The sequence below is a fragment of the Entelurus aequoreus genome, linkage group LG17 (assembly GCF_033978785.1).
Source record: "Entelurus aequoreus isolate RoL-2023_Sb linkage group LG17, RoL_Eaeq_v1.1, whole genome shotgun sequence".
Lineage (NCBI taxonomy): Eukaryota > Metazoa > Chordata > Actinopteri > Syngnathiformes > Syngnathidae > Entelurus > Entelurus aequoreus.
The window spans coordinates 20,105,987-20,130,275 of NC_084747.1; the positions used below are offsets into that span (position 1 = coordinate 20,105,987).

General features: G+C 42.9%; 2 protein-coding genes across 2 annotated transcripts; both read right to left on the reverse strand.

Moving 5' to 3' along the window:
- Positions 1-1,591: 1,591 nt before the first annotated feature.
- LOC133632634 (natterin-3-like) lies at positions 1,592-3,489 on the reverse strand. The gene is made up of 3 exons (XM_062025175.1): positions 3,056-3,489; positions 2,898-2,973; positions 1,592-2,726 (listed from the first exon to the last, which is right to left on the reverse strand). Exons 1-3 carry the CDS (start codon positions 3,155-3,157, stop codon positions 1,648-1,650), a joined length of 1,257 nt encoding a protein of 418 aa, XP_061881159.1. The 5' UTR covers positions 3,158-3,489; the 3' UTR covers positions 1,592-1,647.
- A 6,541-nt stretch (positions 3,490-10,030) lies between these two features.
- Positions 10,031-11,758, reverse strand: LOC133631912 (natterin-3-like). The gene is made up of 3 exons (XM_062024100.1): positions 11,501-11,758; positions 11,327-11,401; positions 10,031-11,170 (listed from the first exon to the last, which is right to left on the reverse strand). Exons 1-3 carry the CDS (start codon positions 11,598-11,600, stop codon positions 10,095-10,097), a joined length of 1,251 nt encoding a protein of 416 aa, XP_061880084.1. The 5' UTR covers positions 11,601-11,758; the 3' UTR covers positions 10,031-10,094.
- Positions 11,759-24,289: the final 12,531 nt, after the last annotated feature.

A 24,289-nucleotide genomic window follows, 5' to 3' on the forward strand; every position in this document is an offset into this window, starting at 1 on the left:
GAGACGCCCTGCATTCTGTCAGTAAGATAGGAGTCAAACCAAGAAAAGTCTGACATACCAATGCGTGTTTTCAAATGTTTTTAAAAAATATTATGATCGACGGTATCGAAAGCAGCGCTAAGATCAAGAAGCAGCAACATGGATGAAGCATCAGCATCCATAGTAAGCAATAGATTATTAGTCATTTTTGCGAGGGCTGTCTCCGTAGAGTGACTTGCCCTGAAATCGGACTGAAAGGGTGCACAGACATTGTTAGATGCTAAGTGTTTGTTTAGCTGCTGTGCAACAATTCTTCGAGGATTTTTGAGATAAAGGGAAGCTGGGACACCAGCCGGTAGTTTACCATGAGCTCAGGATCGAGGTAGGTCTTTTGAGCATTGGTTATTAAATAGCTTGTTGACATTGAGTCAGAATTTCAAATTTTATAAGGTAATGATGGGACATTACTTTAGTGTACTGGAGCACCATAACTTTGGAGGTGGTGACACCCCGGACAAGGACTAGGTCTATCATATTACCGTTTCAATGCGTGGCTTCATTCATTATTTGTGTAAGACCACAGCTATCATAATTTTCCACCTCAGTAGAACGCATATTCCCCTGTGGCACAGTCACTACAGAAAAAACATTATGTGAATTATGTATTATTCTACGAGAAATGCTATGTGTGCAGGAATTTAGCTTAACTGACTCCTCACCCGGGCTAACAGACACTGTAATTGCCTGTGTCTGAACTTGCTCTAGTGTAGTTAAGTCAAGCTAGACTCAAATAGAAGTTTATATTTCTGGAGAGAGTGATGGCACCTTCCCGGTTAGGGTGAAGGCCATCCCTTCTCAGCAAGCCCGGTTTCCCCCAGAAAGAGGGCCAATTATAGTATAGTCCCTGTTCTTTACAAAGACTAGCCAGCCACTTATTAAGCGAGACTAATCTACCTCTCACCATTGCCTATCGCAGGCAGGGGGCCAGAGACAAGTACTCGATGCCAAGACATCTTTCTCGCGAGATTACAAGTCCTAGCTATGTTCCTCTTTGTAACATCTGACTGTCTCATCCTCGTGTCATTGGAGCCAACGTATACAACTATGTTCGCGTAGCTGGTGGTGCGATTAGCCTGTCGTACGTGTTTACTAGGCCTGTTGCGAGTCAGCTCCCTAAGATTAGCTTCAATGTCAGGTGCTCCGGCTCCGAGAATACACTTAATTATGGCTGGTTTTCTAAGCTGTATGTTTCGGGTGATGGAGTCCCCTATGACTAAGGTGTAGTGCCTGGTAGACTGGGGTGTAGGACTAGCTAAAGGGCTAAATCTACAGCTAAAGCTAGCAAATGTGTCCGCAGCGTCTAAAGTTATGAAATTACTCTGCTCTAACTGGCGGACACGGTCCTCTAGTAGGGCCAACCTATTCATGAGAACAGTGCATGAGGAGCAGGGAGCCATACTCACTTTTTTTCTTTCACCGAGTCGGGTTCATGCTGTCTTCAGAGCAGTAGCAGCAGCGTGAGGGAGCGCAGTTGCCTTCCACCGCGACTAGCTTAGCTTCATTAGCTTAGCAGCTCGCTAGCTGAGAGAGAGGCGGTGAGACAGAGAATGGGTGCTTTGTAAAATATGTATTTTTTATTTGCCATGAAAGTGACATAGTTTGTTGTGCCTAACAAGGCTTGACATTAGGTAGAGGTTCACAACGGCTAACCACAGCTTGGACTTCTGTAATCTGGATGCTCTTGTAGGTCCCAGTGATTGTGGTCCATTTAGTCTCACCGTTGTTGTAAGTGCGTCTGAGTTTCGCAGTGTACGGGATTTCTGCTCCATACTTCTTAGCCACCATTTGGATGATGCACGAATGGCCGGGAGGGATGGGGGTCTGCACCTTGATGCTGTGTGAGGTGGTCTCGCTGTAGGTGGTCCCTGTGGTGAACATCACGTTGACCTCCATGTTAAGCTGAATGCCTGCAGAGGTGATGCAGGGGATCTTGGTGGTGATGCTGGTGCTGCCGGCCAATGAGAGGCTGTAGTTGTTTTCCCATTTGTGCTCCACTTTGGTGCTCTTGGTCAGGGTGTCTGAGAGTGTGGCTTCATCGCAAGCAGAGTTCTGTATGGTATCGTTCTTCAGTGTCTCAGGGGGATGCTCCACCACTGGGACACCCTCAGTGTAGTACTTTACGTCCATCAAACGCTCGCTTTCTACATCCTCGTGGATGACCAAGAACTGGTACGGTTTTTCGTAATTGTACTCCCATCCATTGTAGGGTAAGTAAAAGACTCGATGACTGACTTGCACTTTCCCCAGACCGTACTCATTCTTACCCACGTATATGTCCTCGTCCTGACATGTCTTGACCCCATTCCAGGCCACTGAACCATAGGCGCCCTCTTTCCACTCCAGAATCTCAAAGTGGTCTTTGTTGACCAGCAAGAAGAATTCAGATGATTGGAGAGCTTTACCATCGTAGGGGAAGACACAGTAGTCACCTTGGTCAGTGTTGTAATAGCCTGAATCGCACTTGTGCTTGCACACGTAGTCAAAGCGACTCATGTAGCCGTTGTAGATGGACACGGCCCCGTTGGGGACCGACCCCATCCACTGTTGCCACTCCAGGTTGGTTCTCTCAAATTTGGCAGATGGCAACTGGCTCATGGCTCTGGAGATTTTTGGAGTCACAGGATAAACTCGATGAGGCATGCGAGCTGATCTGTCTGGAACTACGTCCCTGAGGTCCAGCACCGGTACTGTATGAGGGGCAACACACAGAATCAAACAGAAGGATGAACAGCACAATCATCAACATATTCCTCATTCTCTGACAAGACACATTTGTTCACTTGCAAAGCTCAAAGATGTGAAGTTCTTGAACTGAGAGGTAGCGCTAGCAAAAAAGCTTTGAAGAAATCTGGACTTACTGAGCCCACCAATGACAGTACGAAAAGCCGAGGTCAGAGCCGGCAGTGCCAGCAGCAGGAAAACCAACAGCTTCATCTGTAAAGGACATGCTCTTATTCCATGCTGGACTTTGACAACGTAAGCCAAGCTAGAGAGTGGAACAATTAAACGCACTCACCTCCAGTCTGAAGTGGTTTGTTGTAGACTTCCAGCAGCAGACCCAAATATGTACTTTTCTCTTCATCGTTGACTTTGACCCGTCCTCCTCCACAATAAACATTGATCAGTGCAGCTCAAACAAAGTCCAGGAGGCTGGGATCACACATCAAATACAACTTTATCAAAGATCTGTCTTGCAAAACAGCACAATGGATCAGTGTAACAAAACCAACAACTGTTGAGTCTCCAGTGTTCACACATCCCTCAGGTTGATTGAAGACTGTCCCCAGGTGAGAATGTGTTCTGTGTCAACCCTGTGATTGATAGGTCACCAGTCTAGGGTGTATCCCACCACACAGCCGAAGTCAGCTGGGATAGACTCCAGCACCCAATGTTAGCATCTGTTTGATGACCAGCGGAGGGCAGTCTCACACATATAAATAGACAGAAGTTATCACAGTGAACATATTGTGCATATTTTTTGTGATCATTGTTATCTAGCACTGCCTTACGCCTTTAATCCTCTGATTCTTGGACATGAAATTGATCATCAAAATGGTGTTACTAAAATATTCTGCAACTGACACACCTTGTTACCTACCTTCCTTCGTTCCTTCTTCCTCTCTACATTATCAATTTGTGCTCAGACATATTTGTACACTCCATCATCTTTACCTTCATCCACCTCAGAAAGGTTTGTGCTTATTCTTCAACTTCAAGTTAAAGTTTTCCCTCAATAAACCGCAGCTCCCCAGTGCTGGCAGCACTCGTGCACGGTACCAGAACCATGCTCGACTGTAAACAAGACACAACTTTCGTGTTACTCACGTGTGTTGCCAGATATTTAGACCGGTGGTTCTCAAACTTTTTTTTCACCAAGTATTGGACATTTTCTAATCAAGTAGTCAAACAAAATGATCTTTCTTAGATTTATTTGAATAGCTCGAGCATTTTAAGAGGCACAGGTCACATTCATAGCAAAGTATGTAAGTAGTGCGCAATAGGAAGAGATGAGCGTTATTCTTTATACACTGAATAAAAGGTGGGAGGGAGGGAGTATGCTCAGTTTGAACGGGGGAGAGAGGAGACAATGGTGCACTGTTAACTGGAATGAAGAAGCCGACACTTTCAAATGAGAAGACGAGAAGGTAGAAGTGAGTCATGCAGACAAGGTCATTCTCTGCTCAGAATGTGCTTTTTTACAGAATGTGCATTTCACAGAAATACTGCAGTTTGTAATGGCATAGTCCAAGGATCCCTAAATGTTTTCCATCACAGTACCACCTGAGAAAACACTTGTCTCTTTAAGTACCACCGTAATGACCAACATTAAAATACAATAGCATATTTGGCGTGAATATTCATTAAAAACAAGGCAGATGTTTTATTTAACAATTTAATATTTTTGGCCACTGTAACATTACACACAGTTTAGTAACACTGTGTTTGAAAATGTAATTAGTGATCCTTTGGCATACCAGTAGATGGAGTCCAATGGTACACGTACCACAGTTTGAGAATCACTGATTTGGACACTGATTTGGACACTTCCCATTACCCCTAAATTAGTAATAAGTTATAATGATGAAGCATAAAATATACAGTATCATAATACAGCATACATGAATGAAAAACATACAGTAAAAAACATTATGTAAGTTGTGTATTATTCTACGAGAAATGCTATGTGTGCAGGAATTTTCCAGTCTGGCGCTGGTTAGTTCTAGCTTAACTGACTCCTCACCCAGACTAACAGACACTGTAATTGCCTGTGTCCGAGCTTACTCTAGTGTAGTTAGTCAAGTGTGACTCAGCCAGTAATCTATGTTTCTAGGTAGAGTGATGGCACCTTCCCTGTTAGGGTGAAGGCTGTCCCTTCTCAGCAAGCCCGGTTTGCCCCAGAAAGAGGGCCAATTATCAATAAACGTTAGTCCCTGTTCTCTACAAAAACTAGCCAGTCACTTGTTAAGCGAGACTAATCTGGTATACCTCTCATCATTGCCTCTCGCAGGCAGGGGGCCAGACCAGAGACAAGTACTCGAAGCCTGGACATCTTTCTCGTGAGATTACAAGTCCTCGCTATGTTCCTCTTTGTAATCTCTTGACTTTCTCATCCTAGTGTCATTGGAACCAACGTGTACAACTATTTTTGCGTAGCTAGCGGTGCGATTTACGAGGCCTGTTGCGAGTTAGCTCCCTAAGATTAGCTTCAATGTCAGGTGCTCTGGCCCCAGGAATACACTTAATTATGGCTGGTTTGCTAAGCTGTATGTTTCGAGTGATGGAGTCCCCTATGACTAAAGTGTAGTGCCCGGTAGACTGGGGTGTAGGACTAGCTGAAGGGCTAAATCTATTATGCATCTCAACCGGTTCACCGTTGCTTGTAGGCCGCTTAGGGCTGCTACAAACTGGGCTAGTCAGCTTGCTACAGCTAATGTTAGCAGATGTGTACACAGCGTCTAAAGATACGAAATTACTCCGCTCTAGTTGGCGGACACGGTCCTCTAGTAGGGCCAACCTTTCCATGAGAACGGTGCACGAAGAGCAGGGAGCCATACTCATGTTGTTTCTTTCACAGAGTCGAGTTCTTGTGGTCTTCGGAGAAAAGGCCGCAACGTGTGGGAGCAGATTCCTTCAGACCGTCGCCGCCTTCGCCTTTTAGCTTCGTTAGCTTAGCAGCTAGCTAGCTAAAAGAGGGGCGGTGAGACAGAGAGCGGGTGGTTTGTTAGTTTGATAAGACTACTAAATATGTTTGGGAAGGAATAAAGAACGCTGTAAAACAATTAGAAGCACACAGATAGAAAGATAATTCTTAGCTTTTTTCGTGACAGTAGCGAGCAGTCACTCACGGCAAACAGGGAACAGGAAACTGGAGATGGAACTCCACCCTTTCACATACTCTTTACACAGCCAAAAAGTTTGGACACACCTGGTTTTAGGTGAGCAAATTAAGCGCTCCTTTTCTCCTACTCATGTCGTAATCTTCCTCTGAGCTCCAGTACTTCGCGGGTGAGGTGCGATGCCAAGGGGAACATGCTTTATAAATATCATGCTTCAAACCCCGCTATAGAAGGTAAAATAAGACCAAACAAGGTCAAGTACAGTCAAAGAAGGCAAATAAAAGGTCCAGCCGGGAGTCATAGACACCCTGGTTCTTCCCCGTGGCCTCCTATCGGTCGGACGTGCCCTAAAAACCTTCCCAGGGAGACGTCTGGGGGGCATCCTGACCAGATGCCCGAACCACCTCATTTGGCTCCTCTCGATGTGGAGGAGCAGCGGCTTTACTTTGAGCTCCTTCCGAATGACAGAGCTTCTCATCCTATCTCTAAGGGAGAGCCCCACCACCCGACGGAGGAAACCTATTTCGGCCGCCTTTACCCGTGACCTTGTCCTTTCGGTCATATCCCGTAGCTCATGAACATAGGTGAGGATGGGAACGTAAATCGACCGGTAAATTGAGAGCTTTGCATTTCGGCTTAGCTCCTTTTTCACCACGACTGACCGATACATGGTCCACATCACTGCAGAGGCAGCACCAATCCGCCTGTCTATCTCACCATCCACTCTTCCCTCACATGTGAACAAGACTCAGAGGTATTTAAACTCTTCCACTTGGAGCAAGATCTCCTACCCAACCCGGAGATGGCACTCCACCCTTTTCCGAGCGAGAACCATGGACTCGGACATGGAGGCGCTGATTCTCTTCCCAGTCGCTTCTTTAAAAAATTTTTTTGTTTGTTTGTTTTTTTGTTGTTGTCCTGTTTAGCTTCTCAGGCAAATCGTATAGTTGATGTAGATGCCCATATCGGCTGTTCAGATTTACTTTACAAAAGAGAAGTGTAGGATACTTCTCTTGTTGCCTTATTTGAATTTGACTTTATTGAATGTATTTATATTATCATTTGGTGCAGCCGGGCCGGAGCAGGAGGGGATAGAAAGAGAAAAAAAGAAAGAGAGAGGGGGAAATTGTGGGGACAAGAGGGGGATTAGACAGAGAGAAACACAAACACAACAATAACAACAACAACAATAGAGCAACATCAGCAAATACTACATGTACAAATATGAGGGTAAAAGTGATAGCAACTAAGCAGTTAGCGAAGAAATACAAATACCAATAGAAATAGCGCTATTGATAATGAACAATACCAATAATTTACCCATATTATCAACAATACAGTTGTTAAAATGCAACAATACATATAAATAATGATAACTAGAGATACGAAATAATGCAGAAAAATGGAGGGGAAGAAAGAGAAGCAACCTATATTAACCTTGTAGATTGTTATAGTAACAATAGGTTAAGCTTTTTCAGTGTGCCATGTGTTACCCAGTTTACCCTAGGGCAACAACGTTAATATATGTTTGATGAAACGTGATTATGTGCATGAGTGTATGTATGTATATGTACTTGTATATGTAGAGTATGTGTATATGTATGTTTGTACAGTGAATGTATATGTACATTATGTGTATATGTGTGTTTGTACAGTGAATGTATATGTACATTATGTGTATATGTATGTTTGTACAGTGAATGTATATGTACAGTATGTGTATATGTATGTTTGTACAGTGAATGTACTGTATATGTACAGTATGTGTATGTTTGTACAGTGAATGCGCGTGTGGATGAACTAACTTTGAGTATGTAGGTATGTACTGTATTTGTGTATGTACCTGTATGTGGGAGCATAGATACCTATGTATGTATGTATGTATGTATGTGAGTATATGTGTATTTGTATGTACAATATATTTGACTCCCAGTGTGTGTGGGAGCCAGAGTACGGCCCCAGCCACCCAGAGAGCCCAACCCACAAACAGCAGGTGTGGCGCCCAGGGAACCAGGGACCACCGGCCCCACGCAGCCAGGCCGGCCTGCGACAGGAACCCCAGAGCCAGGCCCACCGCCCGTAAGAGCTAGCAGCAGGCCGCAGACAGATGCACCCGGCAGAGGACAAGGCCCCCCTGGCCACCCCACCCAAGTCGGCCGCCGCAGGACCGCCCAGCACGTGGCCACGGGAACCACCCACCCCACCCGCAGGGACCCCAATGATGGAGATGGAACAACCAGCAACCGCCCTGTCGAGTTTCCCCCCCTGAGGGAGGGGAAAAATAAAAAATAATATTAATGAAATATTTATTAAGAAAGAAAGAAAGAAAGAAAAAATTAATTAATACATTAATTAATACATTAATAAATAGTAATAATAATAATAATAATTACTATACATATAAAAAAAAATATTAAAAAATTAAAAAAAATTAAAAAAGAATTAAAAGAAGATCACAGACATGCTGACACACAAGGTCACTACCCCAGCAGCTGGCCGACTCGCAGCACCTCGGAATACCTTGCAGCACCAAGCTACCACAATAGACGCGGGGACTAGACCCAGCAGGCCCCAACCACCCGGGCACCCGGAAGGGATGGACGGTGGGACCCAGGAGCTCCAGACACCCAGTCCGGATGCAGTAGCCTGAGGCGCTGACCCCCGCCTGACAAGCAGGCCCAGAGCGTACCCCCAGAAATATACTTACATACATATATACATATACATACATACATATATACATATACATACACATATATATATATATACACATACATATATATACATATATATACACACACATTCACATATATACATATATATACGTATATACATATACATACACATATATATATACACATACATATATATACATATATATACACACACATACACATATATACATATATATACACATATATACGTATATATATATATATATATATATATATATATATATATATATATACTGTATATATATATATATATACTGTATATATATACATACACACACATATACATACATATACACACATATGCATATATACATATACACATACACATCTATAAACACACGCATACCTATACTCATACATGCACACACACATATACATACATACACATACATACCTACATCCATCCATCCACATGCACACACGCGCACACACACAGACACACACAGACACACACACACACACACACACACACACACACACACACACACACACACACACACACACACACACACACACACACACACACACACACACACACACACACACACACACACACACACACACACACACACACACACACACACTCATATATATACAACAACAAATCCATACACAGGCCGGCGGGACAGCGATCAAGTCCCGGCACCCACTGCCCACTGAGAACCAGCCGATCTCCTTCCCCAAGCCCCACAGGTCCTGCCGCGCACCCCCGTCACCCAGGGACAAGCCCGCAAAGGGCGGTGCGGCAGGGCGCAAGGGCACCCCAGGCCCACACCCAACAAGCCAACCAACACGACAATAAACGAGTATGAAGCCGGCAAGTTCGTCAGACCTGACAACCACCACGCGCGCGCGCTGCCACCAGTCACAACATCAGTCACCCCCCTGCACCAGACCCAGCAGCCACGGGCGCCCACACCACAAACAAACGGCAGCAGAAACAGCGGCTGCAATACTCACAGACAGCCAGCACCACTCAATCAAATCAAAGCAATCGAAAAAACTGCGACCGGTAACCACACGCCAACAGGATCACGGAGACCAGCCAGCGCCAGCCCGCCAGTCAGCCCAACCGCCAACATGCAAACAAGAGACATTAACACCTCCCCCACCAAAAGACCCCACCACCCCAACCCAAACCAGCACAAACACACCACCGCCCAAACAACCAGTCGCTTCACACTCGGCTGCGACCCGATCCAGTGAGAGTTGAAGATCCTGGCCAGATGAAGCCAACAGAACCACATCATCTGCAAAAAGCAGAGACCTAATCCTGCAGCCACCAAACCGGATACCCTCAACGCCCTAACTGCGCCTAGAAATTCTGTCCATATGGTCCATGAACAGAATGGAAGCTGACCAGCGTACTTGCACATCCACACTGCCCAGCCTCCGTTACATTAACACACAAATTACCGGTTTGTCTTTAGTAGTTTTATTGCAGCTGGACATGATAACACCGCACGAGTGAAGTGTGCTGTGCTTAACAAGGCTTGACATTAGGCATACGTTCACAGCGGTCCACCACAGCCTGGACTTCTGAGACCTGGATGCTCCTGTACGTACCAGTGACGCTGGTCCACGTGGTCTCTCCGTTACTGTAGGTACGTTTGAGGCGCGCTGTGTATGGGATGTCCATGCCGTACTTCTTTCCCTGCATGGTGATGGTGCACGAGTAGCCGACTGGGACCATGGTGTCCACGGAAAGAGAGTAGGTGGTGATTTCGGTATGAGTGGTGCCTTTGACCAACTTGTAGCTTACAGAGGCCCTAAACTGAACCTGTCCTTCAACGATAAAGGGTATTCCGGTTTTGATTGTGGTGCCGACTCCCACCGTGAAGGAGAAGGTTGTGTCCCACTTGCTGGCTGTTGAGATGCTCTTTGACAGAGTGGACGTGCGTTTGATGATCTGGCAGTGGTAGTTGAAGACCGTGTCCTTGTTCAGGATCTCAGGGGGATACGCCACGGGAGTGATGCCCTCTGTGTGGTACCTAACCTCCATCAGGTGCTCTTTCCTTATGTCTTTCTCCACTTCCAGGAACTGGTAGTCAGGGTACCAGTACTCAGTGCTCCCCCAAGGAAGGTAGAAAACCTTATCACTCACCTTCACTTTCCCCAAACCATACATGTTCTTGCCAACGTATATGTCTTCGTTCTGGCAGGTCTTAACAGAAAATGGGGTCACAAAACCTTTGGAGCCTTGCTTCCACAGCAAGATCTCAAAGTTGTCTTTGTTGACCAGCAGCTCAAATGGCGACTGGCTGTACCCGTACCTGTTTTTGGAGAAGACGCACTCGCTACTGCTGTCTGGGTTGTAATAGCCCGCATTGCAGTCCACTTTGCAGATGAAGTCCACACGTTTAGCGTAGCTGTTGTAGATGGACACAGATCCTTCAAAGATGGCGCCATCCGTGGTCTTCCACTCCAGGTTGCTTTCGTCAAAATTGAAAGAATCGGAGTCGCCCATATTTCTCATCACTGGCGGAAGGAGCCTTAGAGGCTTTGTAGCAGGCAATACTTCAGGGTGATGGTTCTTCAGAGCTGGATTTAAAGAGGGAGCTGGGTGAGGGACACGAGAGAGACGTCAAGTCCACGCGCTTGATGATGCAAAAGGACAGCAGACATCGAGACACAGACAAAGCATGCAAAGTACCAACAGAAGACAAAGACACAAATCAACAACAAAGTGACCATGAGGGACTCGTGTCCACCTACGGGAGTCACTCCTCGGCGCTAGTCGATCCAGCCACGTGGAAAACCTGGACAGAGCACACTTCACCACAAGCATGCCTTGGAGTCAAACACAAAAAGACAATACGATCAGTCGTCCTGGTCTGGTGACCAGAAGACAAGTGATGAGACATTCTTCCAGAACAGCGTGGACAAAACCTGGCAAGTCAGTGGAAGACGGGTCCTGGTCCTCGCAGTCCGGCTGTAGGGCCCAGGTCAGAGCCGGCAGGGCCAGCAGCAGCAGAACCGACGGCTTCATCCTGTTTGGGTCACGAAACACACTCACCAAGCGTTCAAATGGGTCTGTGATGGACTTCCAGCAGCGGTCACCAATGTGTACTCTTCTCTCCCGCTCCGACTTTGACCTCCTCTTAAAACTTTGATCAGCGCAGATCAAACAAACTGTCCTCTGACTTCTCTTCGCTTTCTCTCTGAAATAATGTCAATGTCATATTCTGGTGATTAGATCACACGCAAAGTTTGTCCAAGTCTAAGTCTAAGTGTCAAACTTAAGGCCTGGGGCCTTAATCTAGCCCCCCACTTCATTTTAATGTGGCCTGCGAAAGCCTGGAAAAAATGTGTGTTTTATATGGCAATATTGCTAATAATAATGCTAATACCCCGGACACATGCACACTTTTGAAAGAAATGCTTATTCACCCATTAAATTAAAACATGCTAATAATAATGCTAATAACCATGCTAACTTTGGTAATAAAATGCTAATGATGAAAATAAGTAGGGGTGTCCCTATCCTTTATTGATACCTGTCAATGAAATGATATGTGCTTCCATGTAAAATGTTTGATATCATGTGCGATACAAGCAGTCGGGCAGCGTGTTCACTTGCGTGTGATATCATGTGCGATACAAACAGCCCTGCAGCGTGTTTATTTGCGTGTGATATCGTGTGCAATAGAAGTCCTGCAGAGTGTTAACTTGCGTGTGTTACTATGTGCGATACAAGCAGTCCTGTAGTGTGTTCACTTGCATGTGATATCATGGGCAATACAAGCAGTCCTGCAAGGTGTTTACTTGCGTGTGATATCATGTGCGATACAAGCAGTCCTGCATGGTGTTTACTTGAGTGTGATATCATGTGCGATACAAGCAGACCTGCAGCGTGTTTACTTGCAGGTGATATCATGTGCGATACAAGCAGTCCTGCAGGGTGTTTACTTGCGTGTGCTGTCATTTGCGATACAAGCAGTCCTGCGGCGTGTTTTCTTGTGTGACATCATGTGCGATACAAGCAGTCCTGCAGCGTGTTTACTTGCGTGGGATGTCATGTGCGATACAAGCAGTCCTGCAGCGTGTTAAGTTGCGTGTGATATAATGTGCGATACAAACAGTCCTGCTGCGTGTTTAGTTGCGTATGATATCATGTGCGATACAAGCATTCCTGCAACATGTTTTCTTGTGTGTGTGATATCATGTGGGGTAGAAGCAGTCGTGCAACATGTTAACTTACGTGTGTTATCATGTACGATACAAGCAGTCCTGCAGGTTGTTTACTTGCGTGTGATGTCATGTGCGATACAAGCAGTCCTGCGGCGTGTCTTCTTGTGTGATATCATGTGCGACACAAGCAGTCCTGCAGCTTGTTTACTTGCGTGGGATGTCATGTGCGATACAAACAGTCCTGCAGCTTGTTAAGTTGCGTGTGATATCATGTGCGATACAAGCAGTCCTGCTGCGTGTGTACTTGTGTGTGATATCATGTGCGATACAAACAGCCCTGCAGCGTGTTTATTTGCGTGTGATATCATGTGCAATACAAGCAGTCCTGCAGAGTGTTAACTTGCATGTGTTATTATGTGCGATACAAGCAGTCCTGCAGCGTATTTACTTGCGTGGTATATCATGTGCGATACAATCAGTTGTGCAGCATATGTACTTGATTGTGATATCATATATGATACAAAGCAGTTTTGCAGCATGTTAACAGGCGTGCGTCATCATGTACAATACAAGCAGTCCTGCAGCGTGTTTACTTGTGTCTGTGATATCATGTGCGATGCAAGCGGTCCTGCAGGGTGTTTATTTGCGTGTGATATCATGTGCAATACAAGCACTCCTGCAGGGTGTTTACTTGCGTGTGATATCATGTGCGATACAAGCAGTCCTGCAGTGTGTTAAGTTGCGTGTGTTATCATGTACGATACAAGCAGACCTGCAGCGTGTTTACTTGCAGGTGATATCATGTGCGATACAAGCAGTCCTGCAGGGTGTTTACTTGCGTGTGCTGTCATGTGCGATACAAGCAGTCCTGCGGCGTGTTTTCTTGTGTTATATCATGTGCGATACAAGCAGTCCTGCGGCGTGTTTTCTTGTGTGATATCATATGTGATACAAGCTGTCCTGCAGCGTGTTTACTTGCGTGTGTAATCAAGTGCGATACAAGCAGTCCTGCTGCGTGTTTAGTTGCGTGTGATATCATGTGCGATACAAGCATTCCTGCAACGTGTTTTCTTGTGTGTGTGATATCATGTGGGATAGAAGCAGTCGTGCAACATGTTAACTTACGTGTGTTATCATGTACGATACAAGCAGTCTTGCAGGTTGTTTACTTGCGTGTGATGTCATGTGCGATACAAGCAGTCCTGCGGCGTGTTTTCTTGTCTGATATCATGTGCGATACAAGCAGTCCTGCAGCGTGTTTACTTGCGTGGGATGTCATGTGCGATACAAGCAGTCCTGCTGCGTGTTTACTTGTGTGTGATATCATACGCGATACAAGCAGCCGTGCAGCGTGTTTACTTGTGTGTGCTATCATGTGCGATACAAGCAGTTGTGCAACTTGTGTGTGATATCATGTACAATACAAGCAGTCCTGCAGCGTGCTCACTTGCGTGTGATATCATGTGCGATACAAGCAGTCCTGCAGCGTGTTCACTTGCGTGTGATATCATGTGCGATACAAGCAGTCCTGCAGAGTGTTAACTTGCGTGTGTTATCATGTGCGATACAAGCAGTCCTGCAGGGTGTTTACTTGTGTGTGACATCATGTGCGATACAAGCAGTGTTTAGTTGCGTGTGACATCATGTGCGATACAAGCAGTGTTTAGTTGCGTGTGAGGGTCAAAGTAATATCGACGACCACACCAGGTGCTGATGATCATCTCGTCACTAGTGGGAAGTTTCTGTTTCCTCTATGAGGTGGTGAACATTTTGTGGCTCGCAGAGCAGCACTTGACCTGCACCATGGAGGCGGTGACTCACCCTCTTTATATTCCGACATTCCCTGCCAGGCGAGCGCACGGGCGCAGCCGCCTGTCGTATCCGAGGAGCGAGGCCCGCCGCCGCCCATGAAAAATGCAGGAGCTTCTGCACGGTGAGCTTCACGTCACCTGGCAGCTCACGCCAGCGCTGCGGCGCGGCCACCCAGGCTTCCCGCAGGATCCACCACAGCTCACCTGACGCTAACACGGCCAGCACGGCCTCGGAGCACGAGCAGGAAACATCCCACTTCCAGTGCATCCGGAAAGTCTTCACTTCTCCCACATTTTGCTATGTTACAGCCTTTTGTCCTCAAAATTCCGCACACAATACCCCATAATGACAAAGTGAAAAGTATGTTATTTATTCTCAATTTCCCTTCCCCCACGCTTGTTACTGTGTCTGCGGCCATGCTAATGTCCTGAACAATATGCTAACAGAAGCCGCTGAATATTCATGAGGCCATTAGCATATAATTAGCATGACACAAGACGTCTTTGGACCAAAGGCACCGCTAAACTTCCTGCCAAGATGACTCAGTGGCGCTCTCATTCCACATCTCCCGTCAACTTTGACCCCGTTTCTTTTCGTCCCCGTTTTGACGTGTGACCTCGATGTCGTCGTCAACACCCGACCTCCAGCTCCTCCGCCTGGTGAGGAGAAGGTTCCAGAGAGCGTGTCGGAGTAGCGTCAGGTGCTGTTAAAAGCCTCCTCATGCGGGGATGCTCTTCATGCGCTCCACTGGAGACGAGCCGGAATATTCTTTGAAAAAGCCTTTTTGAAAAAGTGGGGTCAGAGCGTTGGAGAGGGCCCAGCCTTCAAATGGAGATCTTTCATTATTCACCAGCCTGTTCTCCGCAGCCTACAAGCTCTCCGTCGCTACGCCGGAGCGTCGGCATCAAGACGCCACACCCCAGGAAGTGTTCTTTCAAACTCTCATCCAAATCATCTGCGATATCACAACACATGACAAAGGGTTTTGTTTTTTGGACAACGCTGCACACTCCTTCACAGCAGGGGGCGATACGCTTTTAAACTGGGACAGAAGAAGGAGAAGAAGATCCAGGAAAACAAGAGGAATAACAAGAACAAGAGGAAGAACCGGTCGAGGAACATGACAAAGGAGAAGAACAAAAGGAAGAACTAAAAGACTGAATAAAGAAAAAGAAAGAGAAGACGAACAAGTAAAATAACAACAAGAACAAGAGGAAAAACAAAAAGCATTAGAAGAAGATGTACACAAAAAAACAAGAACAAGAACAAGAGAAATAACAGGAAGAAGAAGAAGAAGAAGAAGAAGAAGAAGAAGAAGAAGAAAAAGAAGCAGAAAAAGAAGCAGAAGACAAAGAAGAAGAAGAAGCAGCAGAAAAAGAAGCAGAAGCAGAAGAATAAGAAGCAGAAGTAGACGAAAAAGAAGAAGAAGCAGCAGAAGTAGTAGTGGAAGAAGAAAAAGAAGAAGCAGAAGTTGTAGAAGAAGAAGAAGAACACGATGATTAAGATGAAGAAAAAAAGAAGAACAAGATGGTTAAGATGAAGAAGAAGAAAAAGCAAAAGAAGAAGATAAAGATGAGCAGAAATACCAAGAAGAAGAAGCAGAAGAAGAAGAAGAAGAAGAAGAAGAAGAAGAAGAAGAAGAAGAAGAAGAAAAGAAGTAGTAGAAGAAGAAGAAGAAGAAGAAGATGGTTAAGATGAAGAAAAAAAGAAAAAGAAGAAGATGAAGATGAATATAAATACCAAGAAAAAGATGTAGAAGAAGAAGAAAAAGAAGAAGAAGAAGAAGAAGAAGAAGAAGAAGAAAAAGAAGAAGAAAAAGAAGCAGAAGACAAAGAAGAAGAAGAAGAAGCAGCAGAAAAAGAAGCAGAAGCAGAAGAATAAGAAGCAGAAGTAGACGGAAAAGAAGAAGAAGAAGCAGAAGTAGTAGTGGAAGAAGAAGAAGAAGAAGAAGAAGCAGAAGAAGAAGAAGAAGCAGAAGAAAAATAAGAAAAAAAGACAAGGAAGAAGAAGAAGAAGAAGAAGAAGAAGAAGATGAAGTAGTAAAAGAAGAAGAAGAAGACGATGATTAAGATGAAGAAAAAAAGAAAAACAAGATGGTTAAGATGAAGAAGAAGAAAAAGCAAAAGAAGAAGATGAAGATGAGCATAAATACCAAGAAGAAGAAGAAGAAGCAGAAGAAGAAGAAGAAGAAGAAGAAGAAGAAGACGAAGAAGAAAAGAAGTAGAAGAAGAAGAAGAAGAAGAAGAAAAGAAGTAGAAGAAGAAGAAGAAGAAGATGATGATGATGAAGAAGATGAAGAATAAGAATAAGAAGAAGATGAAGAAGAAGATGAAAAAGAAGAAGAAGAAAATGAAGAAGAAGAAGACGAAGATGGTTAAGATGAAGAAAAAAAGAAAAACCCAAAGAAGAAGATGAAGATGAACATAAATACCAAGAAAAAGATGTAGAAGAAGAAGAAGAAGAAGAAGAAGAAGAAGAAGAAGAAGAAGAAGAAGAAAAAGAAGAAGAAAAAGCAAAAGATGAATATGAACATGAATACCAAGAAGAAGATGTAGAAAAAGAAAAACAAGAGGAAACTCAATAAGAAGAACAAGAAGATGAAGAAGAACTAGCAGAGTAAGACCAAGAAGAAGAACAAAAAAGAACAAGAACAGGAGTCTGAACTATCAGAGTATGAACAAGTAGAAGAACATGACAAAGAACAAGAACAAAAGGAAGAACTAAAAGAAGAAGAAGAAGAAGAAGAAGAAGAAGAAGAAGAAGAAGAAGAAGAAGAAGAAGAAGAAGAAGAAGAAGAAGAAGAAGAAGAAGAAGAAGAAGAAGAAGAAGAAGAAGAAGAAGACAACAACGAACAAGTAAAAATAACAAGAACAAGAGGAAAAACAAAAAGCAGAAGAAAAAAAACAATAAAAAAACAAGAACAGGAGGAAGGACAAGAGAAATAAGAAGAAGAAGAAGAAGAAGAAGAAGAAGAAGAAGAAGAAGAAGAAGAAGAAGAAGAAGAAGAAGAAGAAGAAGAAGAAGAAGAAAAAGAAGAAGAAGTAGAAGAAGCTGAGGAAGTAGAAGAAGCAGAAGAAGAAGAAGATGGTTAAGATGAAGAATAAAAAGAAAAACAAGATGGTTAAGGTGAAGAAGAAGAAAAAGAAGAAGCAGAATAATAATAATAATAAGAAGAAGTAGAAGAAGAAGAAGATGGTTAAGATGAAGAAGATGAAAAACCAAAAGAAGAAGATGAATATGAACAGAAATACTAAAAAGAAGATGTAGAAGAAGAAAAACAAGAGGAAACTCAATAAGAAGAACAAGCAGATGAAGAAGAACTGGCAGAGTAAGACCAAGAAGAAGAACAAGAACCAGAACAAGAACAAAACCTGAACTATCAGAATAAGACCAAGAAGAAGAACAAGACGAAGAACAAGAGGTAGAACAAGATCACAAACAGGAGGAAGAACAAGTAGAAGAACACAAAAAGAACAAGAGGAAAAACAAGTAGAAGAAAAGTAAAAATACAAAGTATAAGAACAGGAATAAAAACAAGAAGAAATCGAGAACAAGAAAACAGGAAAATAAGGATTGTCTGCCACAGTAAATATTACTTTAGTTCCATGTATACTCCATGTATACTCCATGTTAGTAGTACGTCTTACTTGTAGTAGGTAATACGTCTTACTTGTATTAGGTAGTACGTCTTACTTGTAGTAGGTAATATGTCTTACTTGTATTAAGTAGTACTTCTTACTTGTATTAGGTAGTACGTCTTACTTGTATTAAGTAGTACGTCTTACTTGTATTAAGTAATCCGTTTTACTTTTATTAGGTAGTACGTCTTACTTGTAGTAGGTAGTATGTCTTACTTGTATTAAGTAGTACTTCTTACTTGTATTAGATAGTATGTCTTACTTGTATTAAGTAGTACATCTTACTTGTATTAAGTAATATGTTTTACTTTTATTAGGTAGTACGTCTTACTTGTATTGGTAGTGCGTCTTACTTGTATTAGGTAGTACGTCTTACTTGTAGTAGGTAGTACGTCTTACTTGTATTAAGTAGTACGTCTTACTTGTATTAAGTTCTTGTATTAGGTAGTACGTCTTACTTGCATTAAGTAGTACGTCTTACTTGTATTAAGTAGTATGTCTTACTTGTATTAGGTAGTGCGTCTTACTTGTATTAGGTAGTACGTCTTAATTGTAGTAGGTAGTACGTCTCACTTGCATTAGGTAGTACGTCTTACTTATATTAAGTAGTACATCTTACTTGTACTAAGTGGTACCTCTTACTTGTATCAGGTAGTACGTCTTACTTGTATGAAGTAGTACCTCTTACTTGTATTAAGTAGTATGTCTTAATTGTATTAGGTAGTACGTCTTACTTGTATTAGGTAGTAACTCTTACTTGTATTAAGTAGTACGTATTACTTGTATTAGGTAGTACGTCTTACTTTTATTAGGTAGTATGTCTTACTTGTAGTAGGTAGTATGTCTTATTTGTATTAGGTAGTACATCTTACTTGTATTAGGTAGTACGTCTTACTTGTAGTAGGTAGTACGTCTTACTTGTTTTAGGTAGTACGTCTTGTATTAGGTAGTACGTCTTACTTTTATTAGGTAGTACGTATTACTTGTAGTAGGTAATATGTCTTACTTGTATTAGGTAGCACATCTTACCTGTATTAGGTAGTACATCTTACTTGTAGTATGTCTGCAAGAAGATTTGGCAATATCAAGATCCACACACACACACACGCACACACACACACACACACACACACACACACACACACACACACACACACACACACACACACACACACACACACACACACACACACACACACACACACACACACACACACACACACACACACATGAGAAAGCAGTGGAAGCCTGGGTTTAGACTGGATTCTGAGGTTGTGTTGAGTGTACACGCCTCAATAAACAACACACAAGTTGTGTGGTAAAACATGCGATGGAACATTCCGTCTGCCTGCTCCGAGTCCACGTTCCGACCGCTGAGGGCTTGTCACCGTGTCGGAGATACCGACACTGGAGGAGGCGCAACCGGAGCGGAACAAATTGTAGTCGACAAAGATCCTCGTCTACAACAAACGTTGTCGCAACACGTTCCTCCGCCTCGTTTAACAATGTCTCTCTGAGCCACCATGACACCTTCATGTAGTAGAACACAGAAGTAAACAAACACATTGGCTTGTTCTGTTCTCTTCAGTCTGGGATTAGAACCCTTAGAACCCACAGTGCCATGGACATGAGGTCAACCTTTGAACTGAAGCAGGGTCACCTTTAAAACCCGTCTTTACACCATTCCTTTTGGTCTCGTTAAGACCCATGTGTCAACTCTACAACCAACCTGTACAACCTACATTTTGGTTAGAGTTAGAACCCAGGGGGCCACTGGCTGTAGAGCCCAAATGGGGTCAACCGTCAAACTTAAGTTTGGGCAACTCAGCCCCCAGCTGGAGAACCCCCATTTTTTGGCAAGTTACAACCCAGATAATCAATAGCTGTATATATAAAGATGTTGCCAGTCTGCTCTACAACCTACATTTTTTCCAAGGTTTGAACCTAGAGTCAACTCCAGAATCCAACTCCACAACCTACATTTTATAGTTGACACTTTCTTTAAACTCTCAAACCCAATTCTACAACCAACATTTTGGTTCGAGTTGAAACTTAGGGAAAACTCTAACACCCAACTCTGCAACTTACATTTTAGTTCGAGTTGAAACTTTGTTAAAACTCAGGAACCCAACTCGACAACCAACATTTTGGTTCATGTTGAACTATTGGGTAAACTCTAAAACTCTAATCTACTACCTACATTTGAGTTTCAGTTAAAACTTTGGGTAAACTCTAGAATCCAACGCTACAGGCTACATTTTAGTTAGAGTTGACAGTTTGTTTAAACTCTAGAACCCAATTCTACAACCAACATTTTGGTTAAAGTTGAAACTCTGATAAACTCTAGAACACAACTCTACAACCTACATTTTGGTAAGTGTTGAGACTTTGTTAAAACTCTAGAACCCAACTGTACAACCAAAATGTTGGTTAAAGGAGGAAACTTTGTCAAAAGGCTAGAACCCAACCGTACAACCGACATTTTGGTTACAGTTGAAACCTTGAACACAACTCTACAACTTACATTTTAGTTAAGAGTTAAAACTTTGGATACACTCTAGAACCCAACTCTACATTATATATTTAATTAGAGTTGAAACTGGATAGACTTTAGAACCCATCTCTGTAACCTACATTTGAGCTATAGTTGAAACTTCGGGGAAACTCTTAAAACCCAACTGTACCACCAATATTTTGGTAAGAGTTGAAAATGTGGGTAAACTACTGAACTCAATTCTAGAACATACATTTTGGTTAGAGTTGAAACCTTGTGTAAACTCTAAAACCCAACTCAACAATCTACATTTTAGTTAAGAGTTAAAACTTTGGATAAACTCTAGAACCCAACTCTACAATATATATTTTGATTAGAGTTGAAACTTTGGATAGACTTTAGAACCCAACTCTGCAACCTTCATTTTAGTAAATGGTTAAAACTTTGGATACACTCTAGAACCCAACTCTACTTTATATATTTTGATTAGAGTTGAAACTTTGGATATACTTCAGAACCCAACTATGCAACCTACATTTTAGTTAGAGTTGAAACTTTGGGTAAACTCTAGAACCCAACTCAACAATCTACATTTTAGTTCAAAGTTAAAACTTTGGATAAACTCTAGAACCCAACCCTACATTATATATTTTGATTAGAGTTGAAACTTTGGATAGACTTTAGAACCCAACTCTGCAACCTACATTTTAGTTAATGGTTAAAACTTTGGATACACACTCGAACCCTTCTCTGTAACCTACATTTCAGTTAGAGTTGAAACTTCAGGAAACTCTTAAAACCCAACTGTACCACCAACATTTTGGTAAGAGTTGAAAATGTGGGTAAACACCTGAACTCAATTCTAGAACATACATTTTGGTTATAATTGAAACCTTGGGTAAACTCTAGAACCCAACTTGACAACCTACATTTTAGTTAAGAGTTAAAACTTTGGAAAAAGTCTAGAACCCAACTCTACATTATATATTTTGATTAGAGTTGAAACTTCAGGTAAACGCTAGAACCCATCTCTGTAACCTACATTTGAGTTAGATTTGAAACTTTGGGGAAACTCTTAAAACCCAACCGTACCACCAACATTTTGGTAAGAGTTGAAAGTTTGGGTAAACACTTGAACTCAATTCTAGAACATACATTTTTCGTTAGATTTTAAATCTTATGTAAACTCTAGAACCCAACTCAACAACCTACATTTTAGTTAAGAGTTAAAACTTTGGATACACTCTAGAACCCAACTCTACATTATATATTTTGATTAGAGTTGAAACTTTGGATAGACTTTAGAACCCAACTCTGCAACCTACATTTTAGCTAGAGTTTGAAACTTTGGGTAAACTCTACAACCCATCTCTGTAACCTACATTTGAGTTACAGTTGAAACTTCGGGGGAACTCTTAAAACCCAACTGTACCACCAACATTTTGGTAAGAGTTGAAATTTTGGGTGAACTCTTGAACTCAATTCTAGAACATACCTTTTGGTTACAGTTGAAACTTTGGGTAAATTCTAGAACCCAACTCGACAACTTACATTTTAGTTAAGAATTGAAACTTTAAACGAACTTTAGAACCAAACTCTTCATAAAATAATTTGATTAGAGTAGGAACTTTGGATAGACTCTAAAACCCAACTCTACAACGGTCTCATCAACTCTACAGTCAGCTGTGGAATCAAGAACGTATCCAATGGCGGGAACCAAAATGAGGTTAAAACAAGAACGCAATCTCAACGTCTCACCAACCTGCGGCTGTAGAACCCAAAATGTGTTCTGGTGAACTGTAGAACAAACTGAGCAGTCAGTGAAGCTAGATCGTGTCCAGCTCTACAACCTATCACTTCCAGTGTGGTTTGGGTTAGAACCCGTGGAGGGAAAAAGAAGTCGATGTTGTTGTGTTGGTTCCACTTTTCCGCCGTGAGTGTTGTGTCAGAGAAAGGGAGAAGAACCTTCTCATCAATATTCCACATGGTGGTCTGCACAATACACTGAAATCTCTGCCCGCTTTCGCCTCTAAATTATTCACTCTATGAAATATTTTCTTCCTCTTCCTCGGCTCTTTTCTTTTTTTTCTATGCTGCAGGGACGAGAACAAGGCATGAACCCACAAAAGAACCAGTGAATGATGAATTCATTAGGGTCAAGCGATCCCTCTTGGTCCATTTCAGCTGTAGCAAATGCTACAGCTGAAATGTTAGCATTAGCATTAGCATTCTGTTTACTGTTAGCATTAGCATTCTGTTTACTGTTAGCATTAGCATTCTGTTTACTGGGCTTGAGGCTAATAACTACACAAATGGAGTGTCACTGACTACTTTTACAAACTGTAATAAAGTGAATAGTTAATATTTGATGGTATTTACCTTCGTTCTACTTGTGTACCGCCTCCTTTATTTCACATTTATCCAACAAAGTCAGAGTAACAAGCGGCTGAGGTCGTTGCTCCGAGTCCGGCTTCATACTCCCCTGTGAATACGTTCAAAAGAGTCCGTCCACTTCTCGTAGCTTTGCGTGTCGAAACGACGTTTGTAAAAATGTTAAACAACAATAAACTGCAAACAGTTTGAAGACTACGGCTGACCCAAAACACTGCAAGATAGTTCCACTGATCAACTGTGTCCACTATGTCCCTAATCAGGTTTCCAGTGTGTCCCTAATCAGGTGTCCACTGTGTACCTAATCAAGTGTTCACTATGTCCCTAATCAGGTGTCCATTGTGTACCTAATCAGTTGTCCATTGTGTACCTAATCAAGTGTCGACTATGTCCCTAATTAGGGTTCCACTGTGTCCCTAATCAGGTGTCCACTGTGTCCTTACTCAAGTGTCCATTGTGTCTACACTCGTCCACTTTGCCTTATCATGTGTCTGCTGTGACCATAAACCCACTGCGTCCCTAATCAAGTGTCCATTGTGTCTACACTCGTCCACTTTGCCTTATCATGTGTCTGCTGTGACCATAAACCCACTGCGTCCCTAATCAAGTGTCCATTGTGTCTACAGTCGTCCACTTTGCCTTATTATGTGTCTGCTGTGACCATAAACCCACTGTGTCCCTAATCAAGTTTCCACTCTGTCCCTATTCAGGTGTCCACTGTGGACCTAATCAGGTGTCCACTGTGTCCCTAATTAAGTTTCCACTGTATCCCTAATCAAATGTCCTTTGTGTCTCTAATCAAGTGTCCACTGTGTCTACACGTGTCCACTTTGCCTTATCAGGTGTCTGCTGTGACCATAGGCCCACTGTGTCCCTAATCAAATGTCCACTGTGTCCCGAGTCAGGTGGCCACAGTGTACCTAATCAAGTGTCCACTGTGTCCCTAATCAAGTTTCCACTGTGTCCCTAATCAAATGTCTTCTGTGACCCTAATCAAGTGTCTACACGTGTCCACTTTGCCCTATCAGATGTCCGCTCTGACCATAGGCCCACTCTGTCCCTAATGAAGTGTCCACCGTGTCCCTAATCAAATGTCTTCTGTGTCCCTAATCAAGTGTCCACTGTGTCTACACGTGTCCACTTTGCCTTATCAGGTGTCTGCTGTGACCATAGGCCCACTGTGTCCCTAATGAAGTGTCCACTGTGTCCCTA

What these genes read in the sequence shown, in the direction of transcription:
- LOC133632634 (XM_062025175.1), bottom strand. Translation starts at nt 3,157, where the DNA reads ATGTTTATTGTGGAGGAGGACGGGTCAAAGTCAACGATGAAGAGAAAA. An exon ending in CAAACCACTTCAGACTGGAG is followed by an intron (nt 2,974 to 3,055) that starts GTGAGTGCGTTT and finishes TGTCCTTTACAG; the next exon opens with ATGAAGCTGTTGGTTTTCCT. An exon ending in TACTGTCATTGGTGGGCTCA is followed by an intron (nt 2,727 to 2,897) that starts GTAAGTCCAGAT and finishes CCCCTCATACAG; the next exon opens with TACCGGTGCTGGACCTCAGG.
- LOC133631912 (XM_062024100.1), bottom strand. Translation starts at nt 11,600, where the DNA reads ATGAAGCCGTCGGTTCTGCTGCTGCTGGCCCTGCCGGCTCTGACCTGG. An exon ending in GTCTTCCACTGACTTGCCAG is followed by an intron (nt 11,402 to 11,500) that starts GTTTTGTCCACG and finishes TTTGACTCCAAG; the next exon opens with GCATGCTTGTGGTGAAGTGT. An exon ending in AGCGCCGAGGAGTGACTCCC is followed by an intron (nt 11,171 to 11,326) that starts GTAGGTGGACAC and finishes TCCCTCACCCAG; the next exon opens with CTCCCTCTTTAAATCCAGCT.